The sequence below is a fragment of the Pogona vitticeps genome, chromosome 1, assembly GCF_051106095.1.
Source record: "Pogona vitticeps strain Pit_001003342236 chromosome 1, PviZW2.1, whole genome shotgun sequence".
Taxonomy (NCBI): Eukaryota; Metazoa; Chordata; class Lepidosauria; order Squamata; family Agamidae; genus Pogona; species Pogona vitticeps.
Genome location: NC_135783.1, coordinates 242,850,783 through 242,874,072, shown reverse-complemented (window position 1 = coordinate 242,874,072; position 23,290 = coordinate 242,850,783). Strand labels below are relative to the sequence as shown.

General features: G+C 43.9%; 1 protein-coding gene across 10 annotated transcripts in view; it reads right to left on the bottom strand.

The window, feature by feature from the left end:
* The window catches only part of SPEG (striated muscle enriched protein kinase), a 150,211-nt gene that overhangs the window by 51,993 nt on the left and 74,928 nt on the right, over positions 1-23,290 (bottom strand). For all 10 annotated transcript variants that reach the window (XM_020792170.3, XM_020792171.3, XM_072985337.2 and 7 more), the window contains 6 exons: positions 19,931-20,139; positions 19,529-19,617; positions 18,572-18,747; positions 12,288-12,548; positions 2,167-2,325; positions 828-1,017 (listed from right to left, as the gene is read on the bottom strand). In XM_020792170.3, the coding sequence (XP_020647829.3) occupies positions 828-1,017; positions 2,167-2,325; positions 12,288-12,548; positions 18,572-18,747; positions 19,529-19,617; positions 19,931-20,139 (1,084 nt within the window). The remainder of the gene's footprint in view (positions 1-827; positions 1,018-2,166; positions 2,326-12,287; positions 12,549-18,571; positions 18,748-19,528; positions 19,618-19,930; positions 20,140-23,290) is intronic.

Sequence of the window (23,290 nt, the reverse complement as noted above, 5' to 3'; positions counted from 1 at the left end):
GAAGCATCAGGGAATTTGTACTCTGAAGAGCATGAGCTTTTATAAAACCTGGAAGTGGATAACAGGAACAGAATACCCTGAGAAAGCCGGTGAAGGCAGTGAACAAAGTCCAGTCCCAAATGGGATGCAAGACTCTCTCCTTCCTCTTTGTGTGTGCCTGTTTGTTGGGGAGTCTACTTGTTTTGGGCAAGAAGCCAGCTTGCATTCCAAGGAGTTGGCCATCAGCTTGGGTCACTGAGAACAGCAAATGGATCTGGTTCTCATGAATGCAAAGTGCCTTCCAAGTTTAGGAGTTGTGTGCCCCAAATAAGATTTCTATCTCTCTCATGGGATAGGCTATCTTCAACATAGCAAAGCATTTTGAAATATTGCCGGTCAAAATATATGACAGCCTTCCCCAACCTAGGACTGAGGCAGTGCACAACTACTGTGAACCTCCAGCATCGCCAGCAATGGGAGTTGTGCTCCAGAACATCTGAAGGAATGCCTGCCTCACAACTGCCATTACTATACAGGGGTACCTTGCAGCTACTCATTGCCTACCATTGGCCAAGGCCAGTTTTAAAATGAGTAGTTAGAAGGCCCAGTAAATCAAGAACATGATTCTTTTGGTTGGGAGGATTTTTAATGGCCGAGGTCTTAAATGTGCCCCCCCCCAAAAAACACAACACAAAACAAAAACAGAACACCAGTACTTTGTATGAGTTAAATAGGAGGTCATTAGGTTACACTAAACCAGTACAAGAACGTCTCTCTCGGTAGTGGCTGTTGGCTGTGCCCGCCACTCAATGGCGTGTTTCTACAAGCTGCCCCCCCCTCACACTCACATCTGGGAGCTGGCTGCTGGACGCGGCTCTTCCACATACAGGTCTGCAGTGCAGTCAGCTCGGCCATGCTTGTTGACAGCACTCACCCCGTACTGACCCTCATCCTCGGAGGTCACATGCAGGAGGATCAGAGAGTACAGCCCCCTGTCCTGGTGTATACGGACAGTTTCCCCTTCTTGCACCGATTGACCTGCATCAAACATATCAGAGTCAGAACCTTGTCCAGAAGGGTGGAGACTATAGATAGAGGTTCCCTTCTACCATGAAACAGAGACTTTGCCATTAGCCCCAATGCAGGGATGGGCAACATGCGATCTTCCTGCTGTCATTGAACTGCAATTCCCTGCATCCTTTGCTATTGCCTATCCAAGATAAGACTGACTGGAGCTGCAGCTCATTTTCTGGAAGACCATACATTCCCCACCATGGCCCTAATGATTGGACCAAGACAGGGGAAGGAAGGATGGAAGCCACCAAGAGGATAGATTATCCTTACCTCCTCCCAGATAGGCAGGTATATTAGTGCAGGTAGGCCACATTGTGCGACACACCAGTCTCATTGCAAATATGGGAAATTTCACTCAGCAGCACTTGTTGATCAAAAACATGGCCATTTCACTCAGAATAGCAGCCAGGTTTGACACTGGGAGCTGTGTATGTAATAAAGCCAGCTAAATATGTGTGAATGAAGAACTCTGTTACCTCAGCCTCTCAAAGGCTGGCATGAACAGGTGGGCAAGAGTTCCATATTGGTTTGACCTCCCACCAAAGCCAAGATAGCTGGTTGTAGAATATCCTGTAAGCAAAGTCTGTGGATGGATAAAGCTGCCAATTCTGCTCTCTTCTGCTGTCGGGGTGAAGCGTTTTTCCTTCCAGATTTATGGAAAAAATTGCAAACTTTGCAAGTTCTTTTCAAAATTAGACCAAAAGAAATGTCCAGCCCTCTACACAAGCTAAAATCAGTAAGTATTAAGCATTTCCAAATACATAAAATCACATCATACCTGTTTACAATGAAGGTACTACTGACAAGGCGTCTGGAAGTTGAGTCATGGCAACTGGACTTCTTTCTTATTAGGCTGAAATGTTTCACTACTCATCCAAGTAGCTTCTTCAGTCTACTTGGATGAGTAGCGAAACGTTTCAAAGCAAAACATTCAAGGCCTAAGCACTCAAAGCCTAGATGTGTGTGTGTGTTTTACATTTTCTTCTACATTTGAGATTTCTAATTCCCAAGTCCTTTATGTTATATTTAGGAAGAACTCTGCAATTTTTATGAAGTTCTGATGTAAAAATGAACTAAATGAAATTATCATCCACTCCTAATGAGAATAATTACCAAAGCGTGTCCAGGTGACGGCTGGCGGAGGATTCCCACTGATCTTACAGTCAAACCGTGCTGCACGTCCTTCCACAACAGCAACAGCCTCCAGTTTGCGGGTGAAGAGTGGCTGGCGTGAAGGCCATACAGTCAACTTGGCACTGCACGTCAGCTCATCTGTAAGGCATGGTTGATCATGATTGGTTAGCAGCAAAGAGAGGGGACTTGGAAAAGCCTTCCCTTCTCTTCTAAAAATGTCAACATAGTAAGATAATCAGGTAAAGAAAGCGGATTATGAGACCAGCACTTCTAACACTGTTGCCAATTCAATGGTTGTGGAAAGGTATGTGCTGTGAGAACTAGCTTGGGATATTAAGAAAATTATGAAGAATTACAAAGACCTCATTAGTAAAGCTTTAGGAGAGGTAGCCGTGTTCGTCTATGCTAGGATGTCAGGCAAAAAACAAAAGGAGAATAAAAAAAGAATACAAAAGCACTGTGGCACCTTAAAGAATAACTGCTATAGTTCAATGTGAGCTTTCATGGGCAAATCTGAGGAAGCCTGGCCTTACCTGAAGAAGTGGCCTTCTCCACAAAAACTCCCATTAAAACATAGCAGTTAATCTTTAAGGGGCCACAGCACTGTTATCTTCTTAATTTTAATTTTGTTTTGGCCTAACATAAGTAAAGCTGTTCTTGTTACGTCCCTCAGTCCTAAAGAAACTGGCTCAAGGTTGCATTTGCTTCCTAATCCCTCCCATTCTCTGCAGAAACTGTGATTATGTCATCCTATGGATCAAACTGGCTTCCTTCCACAAAGCCTCCCTACTTTGTGCATTTAAGAACATATCTTCTGACACCCATAAATCAGGCTGTCAGTTTTTCTCCTCACTTGATCTCCATGCCAGGAAAAGCTTCTTCCCCTACATATTTTCATGTTAGGTTGCTGCTACAGGAAAAGGAGCTGAGCTGGCAGGTGGCTGGAATCGGAGTGTTTTCCCACATGCTGACAGCCTCTGATTTCTTGTCTAAAGCAGTGGTTCTTAACGTGGGCGATAATGCCCCCCAGGGGGCGATTTCATTTTTCAGGGGGGCGGTAGAATGAAAAGGGGCGGCGTGGGGGCGCTGGAGCAGAAGGGGGGCGGTAGGGGGACGCTGGAGCAAGCCAAACCTGTGAAGATGGCTGCATCCTTTTTACAGTGTGCATGAATATATATTTTTCTCCAATTTTAATTTAGTTTCAGACTTTTTTTCTTGAAATTTTTAGTTCCTGCATTTGTTTTTATGCCCTTTTTATATTTCTTTTTGCATCTTAAAATTCACTTGCAACTAAATTATTAAATGTTACTTTTTGGGGGGCATTTCATTTTCTTGGAATTTAATTTTGTTTTCAGGGGTCATTGGATTTAAGTGTCTTAAATAAATAAATAAATAAATAAATAAATAAATAAATAAATAAATAAATAAATAAACAAACAAACAAACAAACAAACAAACAAACAAACAAATAAATAAATAAATAAATAAATAAATAAATAAATAAATAAATAAGATATCATCACCGTGGGGAGGGGGGCGATGATAACTTCCTCAATGGCTCAAGGGGGCGTTTCTTTCAAAAAGGTTAAGAACCACTGGTCTAAAGTAACAGAATCCAATAATCTCTTTGCATAGGTAAGCATGAGGTTTCCTTCCTTCCTTCTGCCCTACAACATGTGTTTTATGGTTTAGAAGCTGTGCTCTGACATCTCTGCCTTGACACTTGAGTATGTCTGAAAGAGAAGATGTAAATGGAAAGCATTGGCCTGCGTGAGCAGCCATTGCTTGTGGGCCTCACTAGTCATAAGAGTGGCTCCTAAATTTGTTTTCAAGGTTTCTGTACTGCTCATTCATAAGCAAAGGTGTTCCCAGGGCAGTGTATGTAAAACTTTGGAAACAAGATAATGCAACAGTAAACTTAAAACAGCTGCACCACTATCACTGCTAAAAGAATGAGACAAGGGACAAACCAGGGTTCTTTTTATAAAGTAAAAGGCAGTTTGAAAGAGGGACCACTATTGTGATGTGCCTGTTCATGCCACTATTGCCTCCAGCAAACAGGTTTGGCAGATGTTTGTGTTCTTTCAGTAATGTGAAAAGCACTCTTGATTGGAAGCAAAAGTAGATCAAAAGAACTATGGGAATGCACCCTGGGAAGCAACTCTGAAGGCAAATGACACTTCATGGTGTTTGATTTTTATGTGAGAGGTGGTTTTCAAATCTGTGCGTCCATCTCCCCTCATCTCATCGGGAAAGACTCAGGACAAGAAGAGCAGAGGATTGCTCAAAGGCTTTCCACAGAGACCTACGTTCATCTAGTCCTGAGTACTAGCAGAATAGAAAGCTTTCCAGCAGCTCAAGGAGCTGTTTCATTATAAAACAAGCTTCCAGTGAAGCCAGAAACTTCGTGGAAGCAAGGAGTCAAAACCTTGGCTGGCATCCACGTCTCTTGCATCTTGTTCCTGTCTCTGAACTCTGGACTTTGACCCTGGACTGCGCTGGTATTGGACTCTGGACTCTGACCCTGAACTACACTGTGTATCGGACCCTGGACTTTGACATTGGACTTCACTCTGTAAGTTGGTTTCGAGACTTTGGCTTTGCATTCTTGATATCTCTGACCTTGGACTGGTTTATTGGACTTCGGCTATTGTAACCCCTGGGAACGTGACAGAGGGTTAGAAAAGTCCCAGTTTGTCTGATGTGTGTTGCAGATAAAGCAGGACAGGATATCAGGCCTAGCAGCAATAGTGACAGCAACTGCTGGCTGCTGAAAAAGTTCTACATCCTAAGTGCTGTCCTCTGAAGATGCCAGCCACAGAGACTGGTGAAACATTAGGAAGAACAACCTTCAGAACACGGCCAAAGAGCCCGAAAAACCCACAACAACCATTCTACATCCTAAGTTGCCCAGGGCAGAAGGAAAATCTGGGAAAATAGGGCTAGAATCCAGGTGGAAAAAATACTTAGCAGATAACAGGGCAACTTAGAACTTGCCCTGTTATCTGCTAACTGACCCCCCCCCCCCCTGATTCTAGCCCTATTTTCCCAGATTTTCCTTCTGCCCATGTCTACAGCCAAGTGGCCCAGAAGCAGATTCAGCTCCATTTCCAACCGTTGCCTCTGTGGTATCAAAAAAAGTCACCTATGTGACTTCAGAAGGGATTGTCCTCAGGGAATGGGATGCTGCTGATGCTGGCAACTTTAGGATGGGGAAGGTGAGGCTGAGTGAAGTTGGCTCCACAGGGAACCTCTGCCCCAAGGTGGAGACCCGTGAAGCTAAGTGATGGTACCACAGAGCTGAACAAGGAAAGTGGGGTGGCTTAGCCCACTGTTTGCATGAGGTCCACAGTGTGTGAAACTCAGGCAACAGTGGTGAAACTGCCTTACTAAGGCTGCAACTACATGGTCAAATATTGTGAGTTTGCTCCGCTTATAAAATGGGTGAATTTGAATAATTTTTTACTGACCACGTGATGCAAAGACTGAATTTGAATCGTTCCAGCCCTTTTTCCTCTCAGAGCAGCTTTTTTTTTGCTACCAAGGGGGTGGGACTTCTATTTTTTTCAAGCTGGAACAACTTGAATAGGCTTTTTTCCCCATGAGGGCAGTTGTGATATTGTCTCGTAAAGATGGGGTGGGGTGGCTCGGCCTGCCTGTAGCAGTGTTTCAGTGATGTAGACAGTTGAGGTGTGATGTTCAGGACCAGAGAATACACCCCTGCATTATTTCCTTTCTCACAATTGTCCTCTGAATTTTTTTTAATTAAATTTTTTTATATATATGAGAGTAGTCCTAGATCACCCTATCACCTTATTCTGGGTCACCATTATTATTTCCTGTTTCTATGCCCCCAACTGTTCCCCATCAGATCAGCAGAGGTAGCACCAGAGGAAGAAAGGAAAGAAGGGGGGGCTGTGGGCTGGAATGTGCATCTTATTACATCCAGTATGAACACTGAACTCCCAAATCTGCAGCCCCTCTGGGAGCACTGACTGCAATTTCAAACATAATGCAGGGTGTGAATCAAATTGCTTAGCCATACCCTAAGTGTTGTATGTCTAGTCCTAGTTTCTAAACAGCCCTTCAAGATCATTTTTATTTTTATCTGCTCTCACTTCTTTTCCAATCCCATTTTGTCCAATTAAATTATAAACTATAACCACCTAGGATTTCTTGGCATCAGGAAGTAAAATATTGAATTGAATTACAGGTATTTTGTAACATCATTATATGATGGCCCTAATCACTACACCCTGGGAACTTGTCTGTTTCCTGCTTCCTAATTGATTAACTGCCTTGGAAGAAGGAGTTAGATCCTTTCCTGGGTGGAAGACAGATGGAAGCTGGTGCCATGCAGCTCAAAGCAGAGTCAATCGTGTTTACTAAAAAAAACAGGGACAGTTGTTTTCCATCAGACTTCAACAGAGAAAAAGGAGTCACATGGACACTAAATCTAATATTAATCTCAACTAGAGTAACCAATGGGATTTGCTAGTCAACAGTAATTTAAGTCCCATTGATTTCAATGGACCTGTTCTAGTTGGGTGCAAATTGAATTAAACCATGAGATATACAGGAAGGATTTGCCAACACCAATATCCCTAACAATTCAATCAGTGAAAGCTGTCTTGGTTCATCATATTTCCTGCTGACTCCTCAGTGTAGGTTGATGAACTGGGAGACTCACATTCTTTTTTTGGTGTAGTATTTATAAATTTAAAATCAAATAATCTATGAATCCAATAAGAAACTGCTTTTCGTATTTAATTTCTGTCTCTGCAATTTTTTTTCACTTGTCCTTCTCAAGATGCCAATTTATTTACTGACAACACTCATCTTTGTTCATCATCTTAGACACTAAATACAAATTAGTATATAGGGTGGGACAAGAAACGCTGGATTCATATGAACTCCCTGAACTATTTGTAACTCAGAGAAGTAGGATGCTCTGCCGCACATTTTCCCAAGAAACCAGCCAATCTAGAGGAAGGAAAAGTTAAACTGAGCTGAAGGCACAAATGGATTATGGCCTCCTCACTGTTCCTAAGCAAGTGTCCTTCCACCGTCCTCCATCCATGTTGCCATCTCCTGACTTGGCTGTTGTCATTTGCCAGTGCCTCTAAAACTGTCTCCTTTGCCCATGTTCCTGGATTGTTGACTCCCCATCTCTTGCACCAATGTGTTCGTTCTCGCAAAAAGATTGTAAACTTACTTACATTCAAAAGTGTTTAAAAACAACAGCAACGACAAAACAGACCACCACTACTGCCACATAGTGGCTATGGTATATGGCTTCTAGAAAGAGATGGGAGCAGGGAGTGAGTCACAAATACTGTACTGTAAAGCTCTTCCATGCCATATCAGGTTCTAGGCCACTCACAGAACTCTTCCATGTTACCTGGTACGGAAGCTAGTGTTTGGAATATTCAACAAACTACCATTTTCAGTAGAGAAAGATGTCTATTAGAGACCCACATTTATAAGAAAGATGGGGTCTGCTACTCATTAATATACGACTCAGAAAAGAGAGAGGAAGAGAGGTGTGGAAGGAAATGAAGGCAAGATTGAGACTATTTGTCTGTAATTCTGGAAACAACAGAACAGACAAGACAAAGAACTCTTGACTATCAGCCTCTACTGCCCCTTTGGGCACACAGTTAGTTGTACAAACCCCCAAAGGGTTCAGAGACCTGTGGTGTCAGGGGATTTTGAAGTAGGACTGCTGCTAGCCACAGTCCTCTTATGCTCACAGGCATTTATAGGATGGCAACTGTGACATCCTAGCTAAAAACAAGAGGACCTCTTCCTTCCCTGAGCTAGCATGAGAGAGCAGGGCTGTTGTCTATGGCAGAAGGTATGACAACAGAAAACAAAGGTGTGACACTGAGGTTCAAGACCATTTAGGCGTTTCATTTAGGCGTTTGACTTTTGCCTTCCCTGTATTTTGACAAAAAGGTACCGTGAGCGGCAAGGAGGAAGGCCTCCTTGGGAGTGTGCTGTCCCCATGCCCATCAAGAAAGAGAGAAATGGAGGAGCCATACACAACAGCTGGAAAAGGTGGGAAAGCGAAGGACATTTAAACAAAAGACAGAAAAAGCCCAAGAAATGAGCCAAAGAAGGGGGGGGGAGATGACTCAGGTGGGAAAGGAGGATAAAAAGAGGGAAGAGGAAGAAAGAGGGGGGTTGGTTGATGCAATGGCCAGAGGAAGAAGGAGAGGTGGCCCAGAGCTGTTAGGGAAAGATAGAGAAGGAGGGAGAACTGCCCAAAGGGTGGAACCTATATCATAAAAGAAGATCCATGGATGGGCAAATGGGTGCAGTTCCAGATACCTAGAGAGTATCAATGAGCAACAATGGTGCAGTAAGGTACCCCAGAAACCACCCTGTTGGGGAGAGACTGAGGAAAGACAAAGAAGGAAGCAAGAGTGGGAACCAAGAGCCAGGGAAGCTCATAATAGAGAGACATTAGAAAGGCACAGCTCCCCTGGGACGTGTTGCGGTACGAGCTCCTTCCAGATGAGTATATGGAAAGCCCCAGGAACCGAAGTGTGGGAGAATCCTGGAGGTTGGGTGTACTATCCCCTCAATGTGTGAGGCCTGAAGCTGATATTAATAATAATCTGATGTTATTGTTCAAGGGAATCCTATGAAGCAAGAGGACCCGCCTGTTGTTGTTCATATAGAATTGTTGTCAAAATTATAAATAAAAGACCTTAGTGTTTCCAAAGAAACCTCACCTGCTTCATCTCATAATGGGGAGATGAAAAGTCCCTAGAGAGGACTGGGTCAGGTCACAGGTACTTCTCTTAATTAACCAGTATTCACGGTTAGCCAGGGGGCCCTTTTGAAAGAGCCGTCCCTCAAGGAGGTAAGAGGGACGGCTTGCAGACAAAGGGCCTTTTCGGCAGCTGCCCCCAGACTATGGAACGCCCTCCCGACTGAGATTCATCTGGCGCCGACACTGATGACATTTCGGCGCCAGGTCAAAACCTTCCTGTTCCAGAAGGCTTTTTAACTGAAATAATATTAGCTGTGGGTCTGATGTCAGTTTTAATTGTATTTTAATTGTATTTTAATTGTACATATCTTTATTGTATTTTAAATGCTGTAAGCCGCCCAGAGACCTTTGGGTAGTGTGGGCGGCATATAAATAAATAAATAAATAAATAAATAAATAAATAAATAAATAAATAAATAAATAAATAAATAAATAAACAAACAAACTTGGGTGGGGTGTTTTTCCTCTGCTCATTTTGTAGTAATATCCCAGTAAAGTTACCAAGAGATTAGAAAACAGCCTACAGCTCCCAGATTCCTATGCTATGTAGAAGATTTCAGAAGTTTTAGTAGCTTTCCCAGTCTATGAATGTCTGCAATGGATGCAGATTTACCAATAGCTGGAAATCAATAATGACTGAAACATTTCAGTCTTACCTGAAGTCCAGGTGTAACAACATAAGAAATCTGCTGACCAGAACAAAGGCCTATCCAGTCTAGCATCCTGTCTCCTGCAGTGACCAATCAAAATGCTAAAGGAAGCCTGCAAACAGGGCCTGAATATAATAACCCTTAGCCTCCCTTACACAGGTTCCCCAGCAACTGGCATTCAGAGGCATGCTGCCTCTGACTGTGGAGGTACCATGTAGTGATAATGACTGGTGGCCGTTGCCTGACAAAATAAAGGGTTTTAATAAAAGGGAATGTGAATGGATCTGGCAAGGAAAAACTACAGAGCTTTTGTACATTGTTTGCCTGCATCTTGTTCTCTGTTCTTCTCAACCTATTCAGCTGTTCATAGCCCCAATAAATATCTGTTTTGCCTACTAAAGTTGGAGTTGCTGAGACACTGGGGTTAGCGAGCCAATTTTCAGATAGTGTTTCTGGAGGCAGTTGTTTTTCTAAGGTAGGTTTGCCAAGAAAGAAGCAATGCCTAATGAAAACCCAAAGCGTTGCCTGCTGGATGGTTCTGGGGCCACAGTTCTCACGCCAAAAGAAGATGAAGTGGGAGGCTGGAGAAACTGGAACCCACCAACACCTGGTCCATCACGGAATAAAAATGTATCCCTGGACTGCTCAGGTGGTAGAGTCTGTACTGTTCCCACTTTGTTTCACACCAAATGGCATATGTGTTTGCTTCCATTGCTTTGAGGTAAATACATATTTAAGCCTTAACCCATGGCTAGATCAGGGTTAGATCTATGCTAGACAATAGGCCAAACTAAATGACAAATTTAGTGTTGTTTAGAAGTGCTGTTCCCTAAAATGATAAGAAACATATGTTTACTACAGCATGTGTTATTTGTTCCTGTTTTATAAATGTAAAGATAGGCCTTCACGCAGAGCAGATTTGCGGTCATTCATTCATACTTTGCTTAGCTACACTGCCAGCCCAATAAATGTTCTTGGGCTTTTCAAAACTATGTGTGAGGTCTAATTAGGAAGCTTTAACATTTCCAGTCACAGAGCTGCACTAAAAGGAAGGGGTTGTTAAGCTTCTAAAGAAGTAAAATAATAAAATAATAATCTTAGAACTGCAGAACTCGAAAATATTCTGTGGATCATCAAGTCCAAACTCTGTCAAGAAGGAACAATGGGGAGTCAAACTCCCAGCCTTTGGCTCTCGCGGCCAGTTATCTAAAATTTAAATCACTGAGCTATCCAGCAGTAAATAAGAAGTGGGATCTTTCAGTGTCAAGGTTTTGACAAAACTAGGCCCTCACCCATTTATGATACAGAACATTCCATTGCACACTCTACCTCTGTGCCAAGATGAGGTGAAACCACTGTGTAAATTTATTTACTAAATCTTCTGTTTTGTTTTTTTGAGTCATGTAGAGCATGAACACTTAAGCCCATAGGTTCCAAGGCAGAAATATTCAATAGCTGCCTACGAGAAATGGACAATTGTTTCACATTTCAGGGGCTCTGCATAAACTACCCTCTGTTGGAACATATTCTTTGTGGGTTTCTTCCAGCTTACTTAGCAGAAACAGCAGTGCCTGAAAATTGGGACCAAGGAGCCAGGATGTATACTTGCCACCATCTCCATGTAGTGGCATGCTGTGACATTGTGAAAAATATGGGTGGCAGGTGCCAGACACCTTTTTTGGCACAGGGCAGACAGAATGGGCTTCAGAAACAGGCCCTGCTAGATTGTTGAGAACTTGGAAACAGCTACCCAGACACCATAGAAGTGCACCAGATATCCTTTAGAAGATATTTCTGTCATTTAGCATCAGTTCTTTTATCTGCTGTGAAAACCATGTATCAGATTTACACACACACTTTTGGGGCCTGTAAATCCTATCCAACGTAGGCTCCTACAGTCCCTGAAGTCTCTAGGGTCATGATTCAAACAATACTTGTTGTGTCTTCTTCCCACTAGGAAATGCCACCGCCCACTGGCTCTTCTCACTCATCCATAAACAACATCAGCATGAACTCTGGGATTTATAGTTCTTAGACGAATCTCAGATAAAGAGCAATATGGTGCAGTAATCAATGTTGGACTAGATGAAATTCCTGATCAGCCATGAAACTCACCGGGTGTCATACTCTCTTACATGACCTACCTTGTATGATTGTGTGAATCAAGTGAGGAAGAAAGCTACTATATTGTATATGTCACCTTGAGTCTACTGGAAAATGGTAAAAGCAACACACAAGCACAGCCCAGTGACATAGCTAGTGTTAAACTTTGGGATCAAGGTCCTGCCATCTGTATGGCCACCCAAAGAGAAGCAGGTGAGGGGGACCTGTAGTGAGATCTATATGTACAATGTCAGCACTAACAGACGTCCAAGATTATTTCAGGGCAGTGACCTTGTTGCAAATAACTTGCCTGCTGATTTGGGGAAAACTCTACACAAGCCTTCTCTTATACCTTGAACAGCACTTAATATGGAGGAAAAAGCAATTTAAGTTTGACCATATATGAGGTGGAGTAATAATCAGTTTACCACTCTGCTGCTAAAGGCATGGGAACAGTGGCTGCTTGGAGAACTGGCAGTCCAAGCCCTTGACTGATCTCTGTGCACCCTCTTTCTCCAAGATCACCTCAATTGCAATCCGTGCAGCAGCATTTCCTTCTTCCTTACCTTTGGCTGTGCTTAGTTTGCATGTGTAGACACCACTATCATCCTCATGTACAGAGGTAAGCAGTAGCTTGCATTTGCGGCCATCGAAATGCATCTTGCACTGGAGCAGGGCCGGCTGGAGCAGGCGCCCCCGCCACAGCCAGTCCACATCCACATCCGGTGGGCCAGTCACCAGGCACTCGAAGATAGCTGCATCCCCAGCCCCCACCACCACGTCCTGCAGGGGGGCCAGCACTGCCAAGGACTTTGTCTCAGGGTGCACTGGGGAAAAGGAGGGGAAGGGAGGAGGAAACGGAAAAAAGAGAGAAAGATGTGTCTCTGAGCAATGTAACAAAAAATAGGGAAAGATGCAGGGCAGAAGGGAAAAGATGAGAGGAAAGCATGTTGTGGATATTCATGGCTAAGTGGAGTTGCCAAGCTGCCCACTATCTTTTTGACTGTTAACAAAAGTATAAGCTAGGATTCCCTCCCCAGCCCTGCTGGTAATTGTCATGCCATGTGCTTATGACTCTCCTGGATTTCTCATAATGAAGTTAGGGTGAAGGTGGATTTCATTAATACTGACTCATTTACAGCTGCAGGTTCCTCACTACAAAACATTCCCACCTATGTTCATGTTCTATTCTGCCATGGAATTAGCATAATTGATATAGAAAGCCAGGACCTCTGCACTTTCCAACAGTATATGTAAGGCGTGGGTTTCACCCAGAGCTGGGCAGCGAACAGGGGAAACTGATGTCATTGCCTCTACAGCTGACCTTTGATGGGCAAGATGTAAAGGAAGAGGAAGCCTATATAACCAACGCTTCCTGTTTCCACTACACTGCAAACACCCAATACCATTAGAATTAACTGAGTGGAAAAAATATGATCTAAAAAACGATAGCTATAATGTTGAACTGTGATATACAACTGAAAGAACTCAGCTGAGTTCACAGAATAATATGTTGCTTTGATTTTCCAATAATGCTTTTCCTCTCCTCAAAGGACAGTCATGGGTGTCTAAATTTAAGACACTTCAAGACTAGCAATTTAGGGCAAATCGGAGCAAAAAATTTACTGATTATTGTATTTTTTCACTACAATGATGTATTAGAGATGAGATTTGAAATGCACATTTGGAAAATCTTTTTTGTAGAAAGCTGGCACTCAACCATTGCAACAGGAAATGAATGATGGCAAAGAAGAAGGCAGCCATAATCTGAAGCAAATTAAACCTAAAGGAAAAGATGATGGAATGAAGAGAACACAAGAGCAAGATAAGGTTGATAAGAAAGGAACACGGGGAAGAGGTAAACAGGGTTCTGTGCTAGGAACAAACCACACAGCACTTTTACCAAACAAACAGACTTTATTTCATCTACAAAAAACGGGGTTCACTATTGCCCAGCCCCTGTGAGACCCTCCCGGAGGGGGACACAATGATGGTAAGGAACTACATCCCTGGCCTCCTCCATTAAAGATACTCCTAAGCCCAGAAGACTCACGTCAAATGGACTCCCGTTATTTCCCTGAGCCACCCTCTATCCCACACTCCTCCAGGCAAAAGGTCCCTTCTCAGTGAGTTTGTGCTGTCCAGAGATTTCGTGCAGATAAGGGTGCTGACTCCTGCAAGGCTGAGATTTTGGGGGGGGGGGGAGGGGTTTGAGGACAGCAAGGCCTAAACTGGGCCTTATATATATCTATATAAAGCTGCCTCATGTTAGTGTGTTTGGATTCCATGGGGAGCACAAGCTCCGAGAGAGGCTGGATACGGAGAAGACACTTTAGTGCTCTGCCCCCAGGGGTGTGCAAACAGGGGCAAGGAGACATGGACACACGGAGGAAACAGAGAGCACCACACATTGGCCACAGTTCAAGCCAGACATAAATGGATGCTGGTATGGGTACTGGACGCCACTGGCACCAAGAGGTGTAGTGCCTCGTGTGCAGCCATGGTGCCACCACTGAGATTATATGCCCCAAAATAGATCACAGGGAGACTCCTTTGGATTTAGACTTCCTGCCCAAGCACTAAGAAGAGGCTACAGGTTTCAGTTCAGCTCACACAGCTAAAGAGAGCACAGAACTACTCTCCCACCCACGGTGTCCCACTCCCCTCAGCTGCAACCAGGCCCCATGGGTCCAGGTGAGTCTCGGCGCTGGCCATCCTGTGGGTGGGGGCAAGAGCCACCAAGCCTTGCCAGCGTGGTTTGTTCAGTCGCGCTGGAAGCAGAGGCAACTGCCCAAGTTGTCTGGCTAGAGTGACCCGGAGGCCAGCAGTATCTTAGCTCAATCCCCTGTACAGACAAAAACACAGTCAGCAAGCAAAGGGTTAGTGTAGCATGGCGGACGCAAAGGCAAAGCACAGACACATTTGCACATGCCTGCTCAAAGCAAAATGGAAGCATAGTAAAGTCACATTTGGAGACACTTATACGGCAAAGCAAAAGCATTAACCCAATGCATTTCCACATAAACACACACACACTGATGCTTGCCTGACATTTTCCCCTTGTTCATATTAACCATCCCTACACTGATACTAAGACAGATTATGTCACAGGAAAGCTTCCAACTCTTCTTCCTAGATAGGAAAACATGTTGCTTAGGAACACTGTGCAAATCTAGTAACCGTAAATACTCCTTACTGAGAGCACTCCCTCTAAGCATTTTCTGTTTGGGCTCCTACAAGGCTGCCTGGTTCTTTTTCCTCAAGGGGTGAAGGGACAGGCCAATCAAAGGAGCACGATCAGAAAGCAGAAGAGGCTGCTCAAAGTGGAAAAGACACACCATCAAATCACATCAATCACTCAGGTGTGGAAAAAGAACCAAGCCTCTAGCCAGGCTGGAGTCAGCCCACACCATATACCAGGGCTGGGGAACTGTCAATCCTCCAAATATTTTGGGTTGCGGTTCCCATAATCCCTCACCATTACTCATGGTAGCTAGGTCTTCTAGATGTTGAAATCAAAACATCTGAAGAGCTAAAGGTTCCCCTTCCTTGTCATCCATCTTCAGCCTTCAGTAACAAAGGAAATGAAGGCTGGCTCCTTGTGTCCCTCTCTATGGCACTCCCACTTAGGCCCAATCTAGATAGAACAGGGCCAGCTAACAGAGGCCAACCAATTCACATTGTGCTGCTTCATTCACTAGACATTATCACCCCAAAAATGGGGATAGCAGGGAATGAATGCTATCGATTGATCGATCGCTGGGCCAACCCTAACTATACCAGTTATGGTTATATAGAGAGGTTACTTGCCTGTAACCATAGTTCTTTGAGTGGTCTTCTATAAATCCACACAAATGGGTTTTACTGCGCCTGGGCAGGACTCCTTAAAATATTCTAGAACTTAAAAAGAAGTAATTAGTAGGACATTGCCCCATGGCATGCATGCTCTGCCCGCCCAAAATATCTCAGTTCCGGAATGTCCGCTGCTGTCAAGGCTCCGACTCCAACAAGGTCAAGACACCAAGTAACGGACAGCGGGGAGGATGGGCGGGATGTGTGGATTCACAGAGAACCACTCAAAGAGCTATGGCTATGATAAGTAACCTCTCTTTCTTCTTCACAGCCTCTATGAATGCACACAAATGGGTGACTAGCAAGCTCACTTACCGGAAGGAGGGCCATCACGCCAACAATGAAGTCAGCACAGCCCTTCCAAAACTTGCTTCCTTTTTGACCCTGATGTCAAGATGATAATGTGTCACAAAAGTCGAGGGTGTAGACCAAGTGGCCGCTTGACAGATGTCAGGGACCTCAACACCACGCAACCAATCTGTAGAAATTGCCATAGCTCTCATGGAATGTGCCTTTAGCACCTCTGGTAGAGTCTTGCCTGCCAAGTCATAAGCTAAAGTAATAGCAGAGACAATCCACCTTGAAACTGTCTGCGTGGAGGCAGGAGAGCCTTTTCGTGGGCTATGGAAGCATACTGTCAGGATGGAGAGATGTGGCACTGTTTAGCAGATTGCTTCCATGGAGGTGACTGAGAAAGCAATACCTCTGATTTGGAAAGTTGGATCACCGTTGCCCGCCCGATAGAGATAGGGCTAGAAGGGGCTGAGGCCAGGCTGGAGATAACGTCAGCCTCAGAGTGGCCATGAGATGGTGACAAGCTTGGTACCGATGCCGAGACTTGAGCCTGAGAAAGCAGTCCCACCTCTCCAGCTTCAGAAAGGGAATTTGGGTCTGGAATGTCCCTTGATGGCTCCTTCAAGATAGGAGAGGTGAGGAAGATGTGAACCGTTAGAGATTCAGGGGGCGATGAGACTTAGAGCCCCGCTTAGCTTTCTTTTGTTAACTGCATCCTTCTTTTTCTTAGGAGAGAGGTCCTTGGTAGAGACCAAAGGTGACTTCGACATTGAAGTTGACATTGATGCCGAGACGGTCTTAGGTCTGGAAGCTTTGGAGGATGTCTTAGGAGAGGGAGTCCATCGGTGCCGATGGAACCGAAGGTTCGGACCAAGAAGCAGGGACAACGCTAGTTCCATTGCGGGGCTAGCAACAGGGCTGGAAGGTCATAGGTAATTTTCCCAAAGATACGACCAACGTCATTGCAAGCGAAGCTTGAGGGCTGGCTTGGTTAATTTCTTACACTCCGCACAGGAGTTGGTCTGATGTCTCTCTCCCAGGCAAAACAAGCAGCGATCGTGGCTGTCAGTGAATGGAATTTTGTTGGCACGTGATATGCACCTCTTTAAAGGACCTGAAGAGGGCACAAAAGAGAGGTGGGAAACAGGGGGAAAAGGGGAGGGGGAGAAAAGAGTACCTCACAGGGGGAACATCCAAGTCTGTGATCCAAAACGCTTAACGATAAGCAGTCCAAAGATCAGAAAGCCGTGATCAAACAATCAAGAAAGGCAAGTCCATGACAAGATTCCAGTAGGCATCCTTCAGTCTCGAGAGACTATGGTAACGTGCTCCGTATGGAGGTCTTGGAACAGCGTCTAGTGCGGCTGAGAAGGCCAATTCGAGAGTGACAATCTCTTCCACATTGAAGACAAATACAATCTGTCCCCTGTCCAGCTCCCTGGTTTTGCTTGTTTCGGGACTGCCTCTTTGCCTCGGCCTGCTGGACAAGGGTCTCTTCAAATGGGGAGAGGCCATGATGCACTGCCTGCCTCCAGGCTGAACACTCAGAAGTCAACGTTTCCCATCTGTTGAGGACCATTCCTAAGGCCTTCAGATCCCGCTTGCAGATGTCCTTGTATCGCAGCTGTGGTCTCCCTCTGGAGTGATTTTCCTGCACTAATTCTCCATACAGGAGATCTTTTGACAAGATTGAGAAACCATTAAACAAGATAAAGATCAAAAACCTTTGAATCAAAATGGAAGAAGCTCTAATAATTGCTAAAGGAGTCTGAACTCAGCGGCAGCTAAACAGAGCGGAGGTATTTCGGGCGAGCAGAGCATGTGCGCCACGGGGCAACGTCCTCCTAATTATATCTTTTAAAGCTCTAGAATATTCCAAGGAGTCCTGCGCAGGTGCAGTAAAACCCATCTGTGTGCATTTACAGAGGCCACGAAGAAGAAACAACCAATACAACCTTGCAGTATAATATACCAACTAAGAGGCTGAGCTATGAAAGTTCAAGTCCCTTGTTCAAATCTCCCTTCTGCTGACTGCCATTGAGTAATTCCAAAGGTTTATTTGTCAGAATTACATTATTACTAATTATGAGCTTTGTTTAGTGCAAGCCTTTGTGGACTGCAGCCCACATCTTCAGATGCATTTGAAAAGGTGAGTCATAATCCATGGAAGCCTGTGTCTAATTAAGATGCCACACTAAACCTTTGTTGTTTTGTTTTAAAGGTTAACATGTCTCCCGTTTGGAACAAAGTGATCAGGAAGCCCTAGGCAAGCCAGCAGTGTGCCCCCCATGCCTTATGGGAGTATCACAGAGCCATGAACTTGGTCAAATATTCCTAATTCTTATGGTGAAGAAGCAGAATTCAGTCAAAGAAAAAGACTGAAGCAAATGGCAGAGTTACTAAACACTTAGTTGCCTGTGATTGAGCCAAGGACAAGAGCTTGCTGACACCCCTTTGGGTAAGGCACTCAGATCACAGACTGTCTTTCCTATGGACCAAACAGCCACAGAGCCACAGGCTATTACTGAGCAAAGGTGTGACAACCTGGAGGATGTGGGAGGTGAGAGCAGGAAGGAAGTATTGTTCACAGAGGCAGGGCATGAAGGATGAGTGAAAGGAAGAAGCAAGCATGCAAGTAGTTTCTTCTGGAGTAATCCCATCACAGGCAAGCATTAACCCTCATGCTCTCTGGTTTCAAAGGTACCTTGTATATCAAGCTTTGCCTCACACTGCTTGGTGCCATACTCATTGATGGCCTTACAGGCATAATAGCCAGCATCTGTGCACTCCACCATGTGGATATGTAGGCAAAAAGATCCATCTTCCTCTTCCACAGCAGAAATGCGCTGTCCATATTTTATGGGATGCCTGTTCTTCAGCCTGGAGGACAGAAGAGAGGCTTTGAAAGCCTGCAGTGCTTCCTAACTTCTAGAAAATCTTTTTGTCGCCCCCCCCCCCGAGCCTATCTTTTTCATCCCTCTTCCATGGTAGTCTCAGAACAATTAATAATTTCTATGGCTGATTCTGTCCTTTGACCCTATCATTGCTGCTACCAAAAAAAGGGTTTTTTGTACAATATAGTCAAACCAGATACAGTACTGCAGATCAGAACACCAGTATTTTCCCATTTTAGTCCAATCAGTATCAGGTTTGATGCCAACAGTATCCAAATGAAGTGATTCTCAAATGCTGGCCTTTACAATGTTTTAGACTTAAGCCCTCTGATACCTTATCTGTGGCTCCACTGGCTAGGGCTTCTGGGAGTTGAAATGAAAAATATCTGAAGTATTAGAGGTTGAAAACCATCTCAAGAGGATCTAAAATTTGCTTCACTCTCTCTTACATAAAAATTTACCATTCCCAAGGTGGACCTAAAACACCCCAGAAATGAAAGACCAGCCTTACAAACAACAGAATCCTATGCACGCTTTTAATATTCTGCCATTGCTATTCAGTTTTGGCGTACTGACAGCCAGAAAAGAAATATGAACCAGCTTTCCTTTTCATTGTACAAACTTTTTCCTGACTAGTCACCTGATGACAATTCTTACTTTTAAAACTGGGATACTCCTCCATGCCTACCATCTCATTCCTGCCCACATGGCACCAAGACAACAGGTCTACTGTTAACATGTCATGCTGTACCACAGAACCTACTCACCAGTGTACAATGGGTTTGGGCTCTCCCTGGACCCGAATACGCAGGACAGCATCCTGTCCTTCTACTACTGTCTGGTCACTCAGTGCTACCTGCAGGAGAAAACATCATGACAAAGGGAACTGGAAAACAGGTTTTCTTTAGGATGCAGTGTGGGATTTTTTTAAAGATTATCATCAGTAGGCACTGTACCTTCAGCAGAGCAAAAAGTGGCATTTGTTTCTTCTTCTCAACGGCTCAGCAAGTAGCCACTGAGTCTCTACCAGCACCTATCTAATGCCCACGTCCAAGGGAACACCTGCTTAGATTCTGGATGCAGGTGTGTCCAGAATCTAAGCCACAGGCTTATAACAAAGCCTCAGGCACTTTTCCCCTTGCCATCATCTAGCTTCACTGTATGCTTACCTCAAAAGATGGTGCAGCCTTGAAGTTGACACCCACATGCGTGGGAGCTGGGCCGATTTCAGTCCGGGGCTGCACTTTCATGACAGGTTGGTGTCGTGGAGTGCTAGAGTCAGGGAACTCCTCCAAGGGGCTCAGGTACTCTTCATCTGATGTGACAGGGCTGCTGAGCTCATGGTGGGGCACCAATCTGCTGTGGGTCTCCGGGGGAGCTAAAAAGGCAGAAAAATGTGTGGGGTGTCGATTAATGGAGAGTAAAGGCCAGCATCAGAGTTTTCCAGTACAAGGGGAACTCTGCACTAGGCAGGGTTCATCTAACAGCAAGTGTTTGTCAGCAGGAATTTTGGCTGATTGCACAGCTACTATCATAAAGTAAATTACAAAAAGACCGAAGAAGCTACTTGGATTAGTAGTGAAACGTTTCAACCTGACAAGAAAGAAGTCCAGCTGCCGTGACTCAACTTCCAGATAAATTTCAAAAACTGGCTTTCTGATAATCCAGAAATTGCTGTTTTCTAAAAGTTTAGGCTTCCATTTGTTTCATGTTTAAACAGAACATTTAGGGAAGACACACCAGAACAAATGTCACAAACCAACCACTGGAATGTATTGTTTCTTCAAATCTGAAAGGAACCGTGTTTTCCAACTGGCAACAGCAACATAATTAGCTATCACAGGTGAATATTTGCTATATAGATTAGTCCTGTCTTTAGGGACCAAACATAAAATGGCCAGATGTCTTTGCTCATCACCTTTAAAATGCATTGCCCTTTCCAATGACTATAAAAATGAAAAAATTGTAAACATAACCATATGTTCTTGTGGACATAACCATTAAGTTTAGAACAGCATCTGTTTAGACAGAGCCTAGAGACTTTCAGCTCTTCTTACATAACAAGAAAATTACAACTGTTCCTTCCATGTGGATGTACCCTCTCTACTAATATGAGATGTCACCAAATTGTCAACCACTCCCATATGATCTTCATCCTTCAAATATTACTGGAGCAGTCCGGGAGAGATAGCAACCATTTAACATAAACACTGGCCTTAAGAAACTTTGTCTGGAGCATTTTCTTTTTAAATTTCTCCCACTCTTACAGGTGTCAGTTCTCAACGTCTAACTGCTAGTCACACCACCCAATATGCCAGCAAGCCTGTCCTTATTTTCTCTGGTCTATTTCACTGTACCCTATTTTGCAGGCAAGGCACTCTCAAATAGATCATTTCCACTTTTGCTGAATGCAGCCTGGAGACTAATTTAGAGTAGAACAACAAAACGGGCAACATCCAAAGCCTGTACTATTTCAGAATAAAGCTGGAGGATCTCATATTTGAATACTACCTCACTAAAAACAAAACAAAAAACCCTCCCTGTAGACAAAGAACATATCAGAGAGAATACTAAGCTTGAATTGTTATCCCCTGACATATTAGTCTTCTATAAGCAGTATTTCACATATTCAAATCTGTGAGTCCCTTCAGCTGCATTCTATAGACCTGTGTGCTGTGTTATTTCTCAACATGATGTTTTTGTAAGGGATGACAAGGTAGTGAAATGCCTGTTTGACGGCTTTAGCAATTCAGTTTTCTGTGAAGAGGCTTTTGTCCAAAATGATCCCCCTGCAACAGCTTGCAGACTGAGGAAAATGTTAGTTTTTAAATACTGATCAGCCCTGAAACACACTTTGGCCAATTGTCCTTCAGTTAAGCCTACCTAAGTTGTGGGGTTTTTAAAAAGTAAGGAGAGAACAAATACGCTGCTCTAAATGGGCTGAAAGAAAGAAAGCATTAACTATAATAAAGTAAAAGAATAAATACAGGTAAAAGCCAATTTTCATCCATACATATATAGGGTTTCAGAAAAACAGCTCTCATGAAAATGGGGTGTGATGAAGCCATAATGTGAGAACTCTTATCATCTCAACTATGTAGTTAGTAAAAAAAATTACAACTAACTGAGTGTATTGATAAAAAGACTCCTCTATAATCCATATAATTTGCACAATGCATTGTTAATGATAGATAAGAATAATGTGATCATTTCAGTTGTGAGCTTTATCTTGCAATAATGTCTTCTTTATATCCTACAGGAGCAGGAGGCAAAGAAAGGGAAAATTCCTCTCATGCTACTTTTCCAAAAGACATCATATGTAGTACTGTTCCTTACTCTGCTGTGTTTCGTGGGCATTCAGTGACAGCTATTAATGAATGGAAGTGGCACAGGGACAGCAGCGAAGAAAGATACGAGCCAAGAACTAGCCCACTTCAGCCTTGGATGCACTCATTATCTTTTTATATTGGTGGCATTCTAAGCTTGCTCTCTCTGAACAGGGGTCAAGGTGACATTAGGAGCTAGAACAATCACAACAAGAAGGCATGGTGGGAAAGGCCTGGGGCAGATCCAGACCTTGCAGTGAGCCCAGTTGGTGGATAAAGGCTGTGACAAAAGACCAAAAGGCACAACAGCTTGTTTAAAAAACATCCCTTTCCGTGGTACTGCTATCCTTCAAAGTGGAGGGGGGACATGTTTGCAACAAAATCATTCCCTGCTGAGAAAAGTGAGGGTAAGGAGTTGATTCTGTGCCAGATCCCAAAGCTAACCTCTTGTAAATAAATAAATAAATAAATAAATAAATAAATAAATAAATAAATAAATAAATAAATAAATAAATAAATAAATAAATAAATAAATAAATAAATAAATAAAAGATTGGGAAGCAGCAAGGTATCTCTCTAGACTAGACAATAGGGTTCACCCATCAGGAACCATCATCATGATCTATGGCAGGTAGGGGGAGATTTTACCAGGTACTGGTTTGGGCGGGGGGGGGGGAGGAAGGTAAGGGCCATCCTGTACTCTACTTTTCCTGTCCTGCCCAAACAGACCAGGTCTAGGGTGATCATCAAATTATCTGAGAATATCAGCCTCTCTCAGCCTGATGTGCTTAAACAACAAAGCAAGACCTCTTGAAAGAACTTGGGGCTGCCTCTTCTTTGAGAACATAAAACTGAGAACTTCTTATGCCCTTGATTTTTCGTCCCTCCAATACTGCCCCCTAACATACAAAAGTTTAATATAAGCCGAATAACAACCAGTGCCCACACTCCTCTTTGATTCACTCCCTTAAACCAAGGCTTCAATCCGATGTAAACTTACGTGCGATTACGCTCCATTGAACACAGCGTGACTTACTTCCAAATAAGCACGTATTAAGGCTTGACGGCGAGAATGCAAGGGAAAGACGGCTGGCCCTGCCATGGGGCTTCCACAGCCTTCCCCCCTCCCGCAAGGTCCCTCAATCCCTTCTTCTCTGCTCGCTTCCAGTTCCCTTCAAAGGGAGCGCCCAACACAGAGGGGGC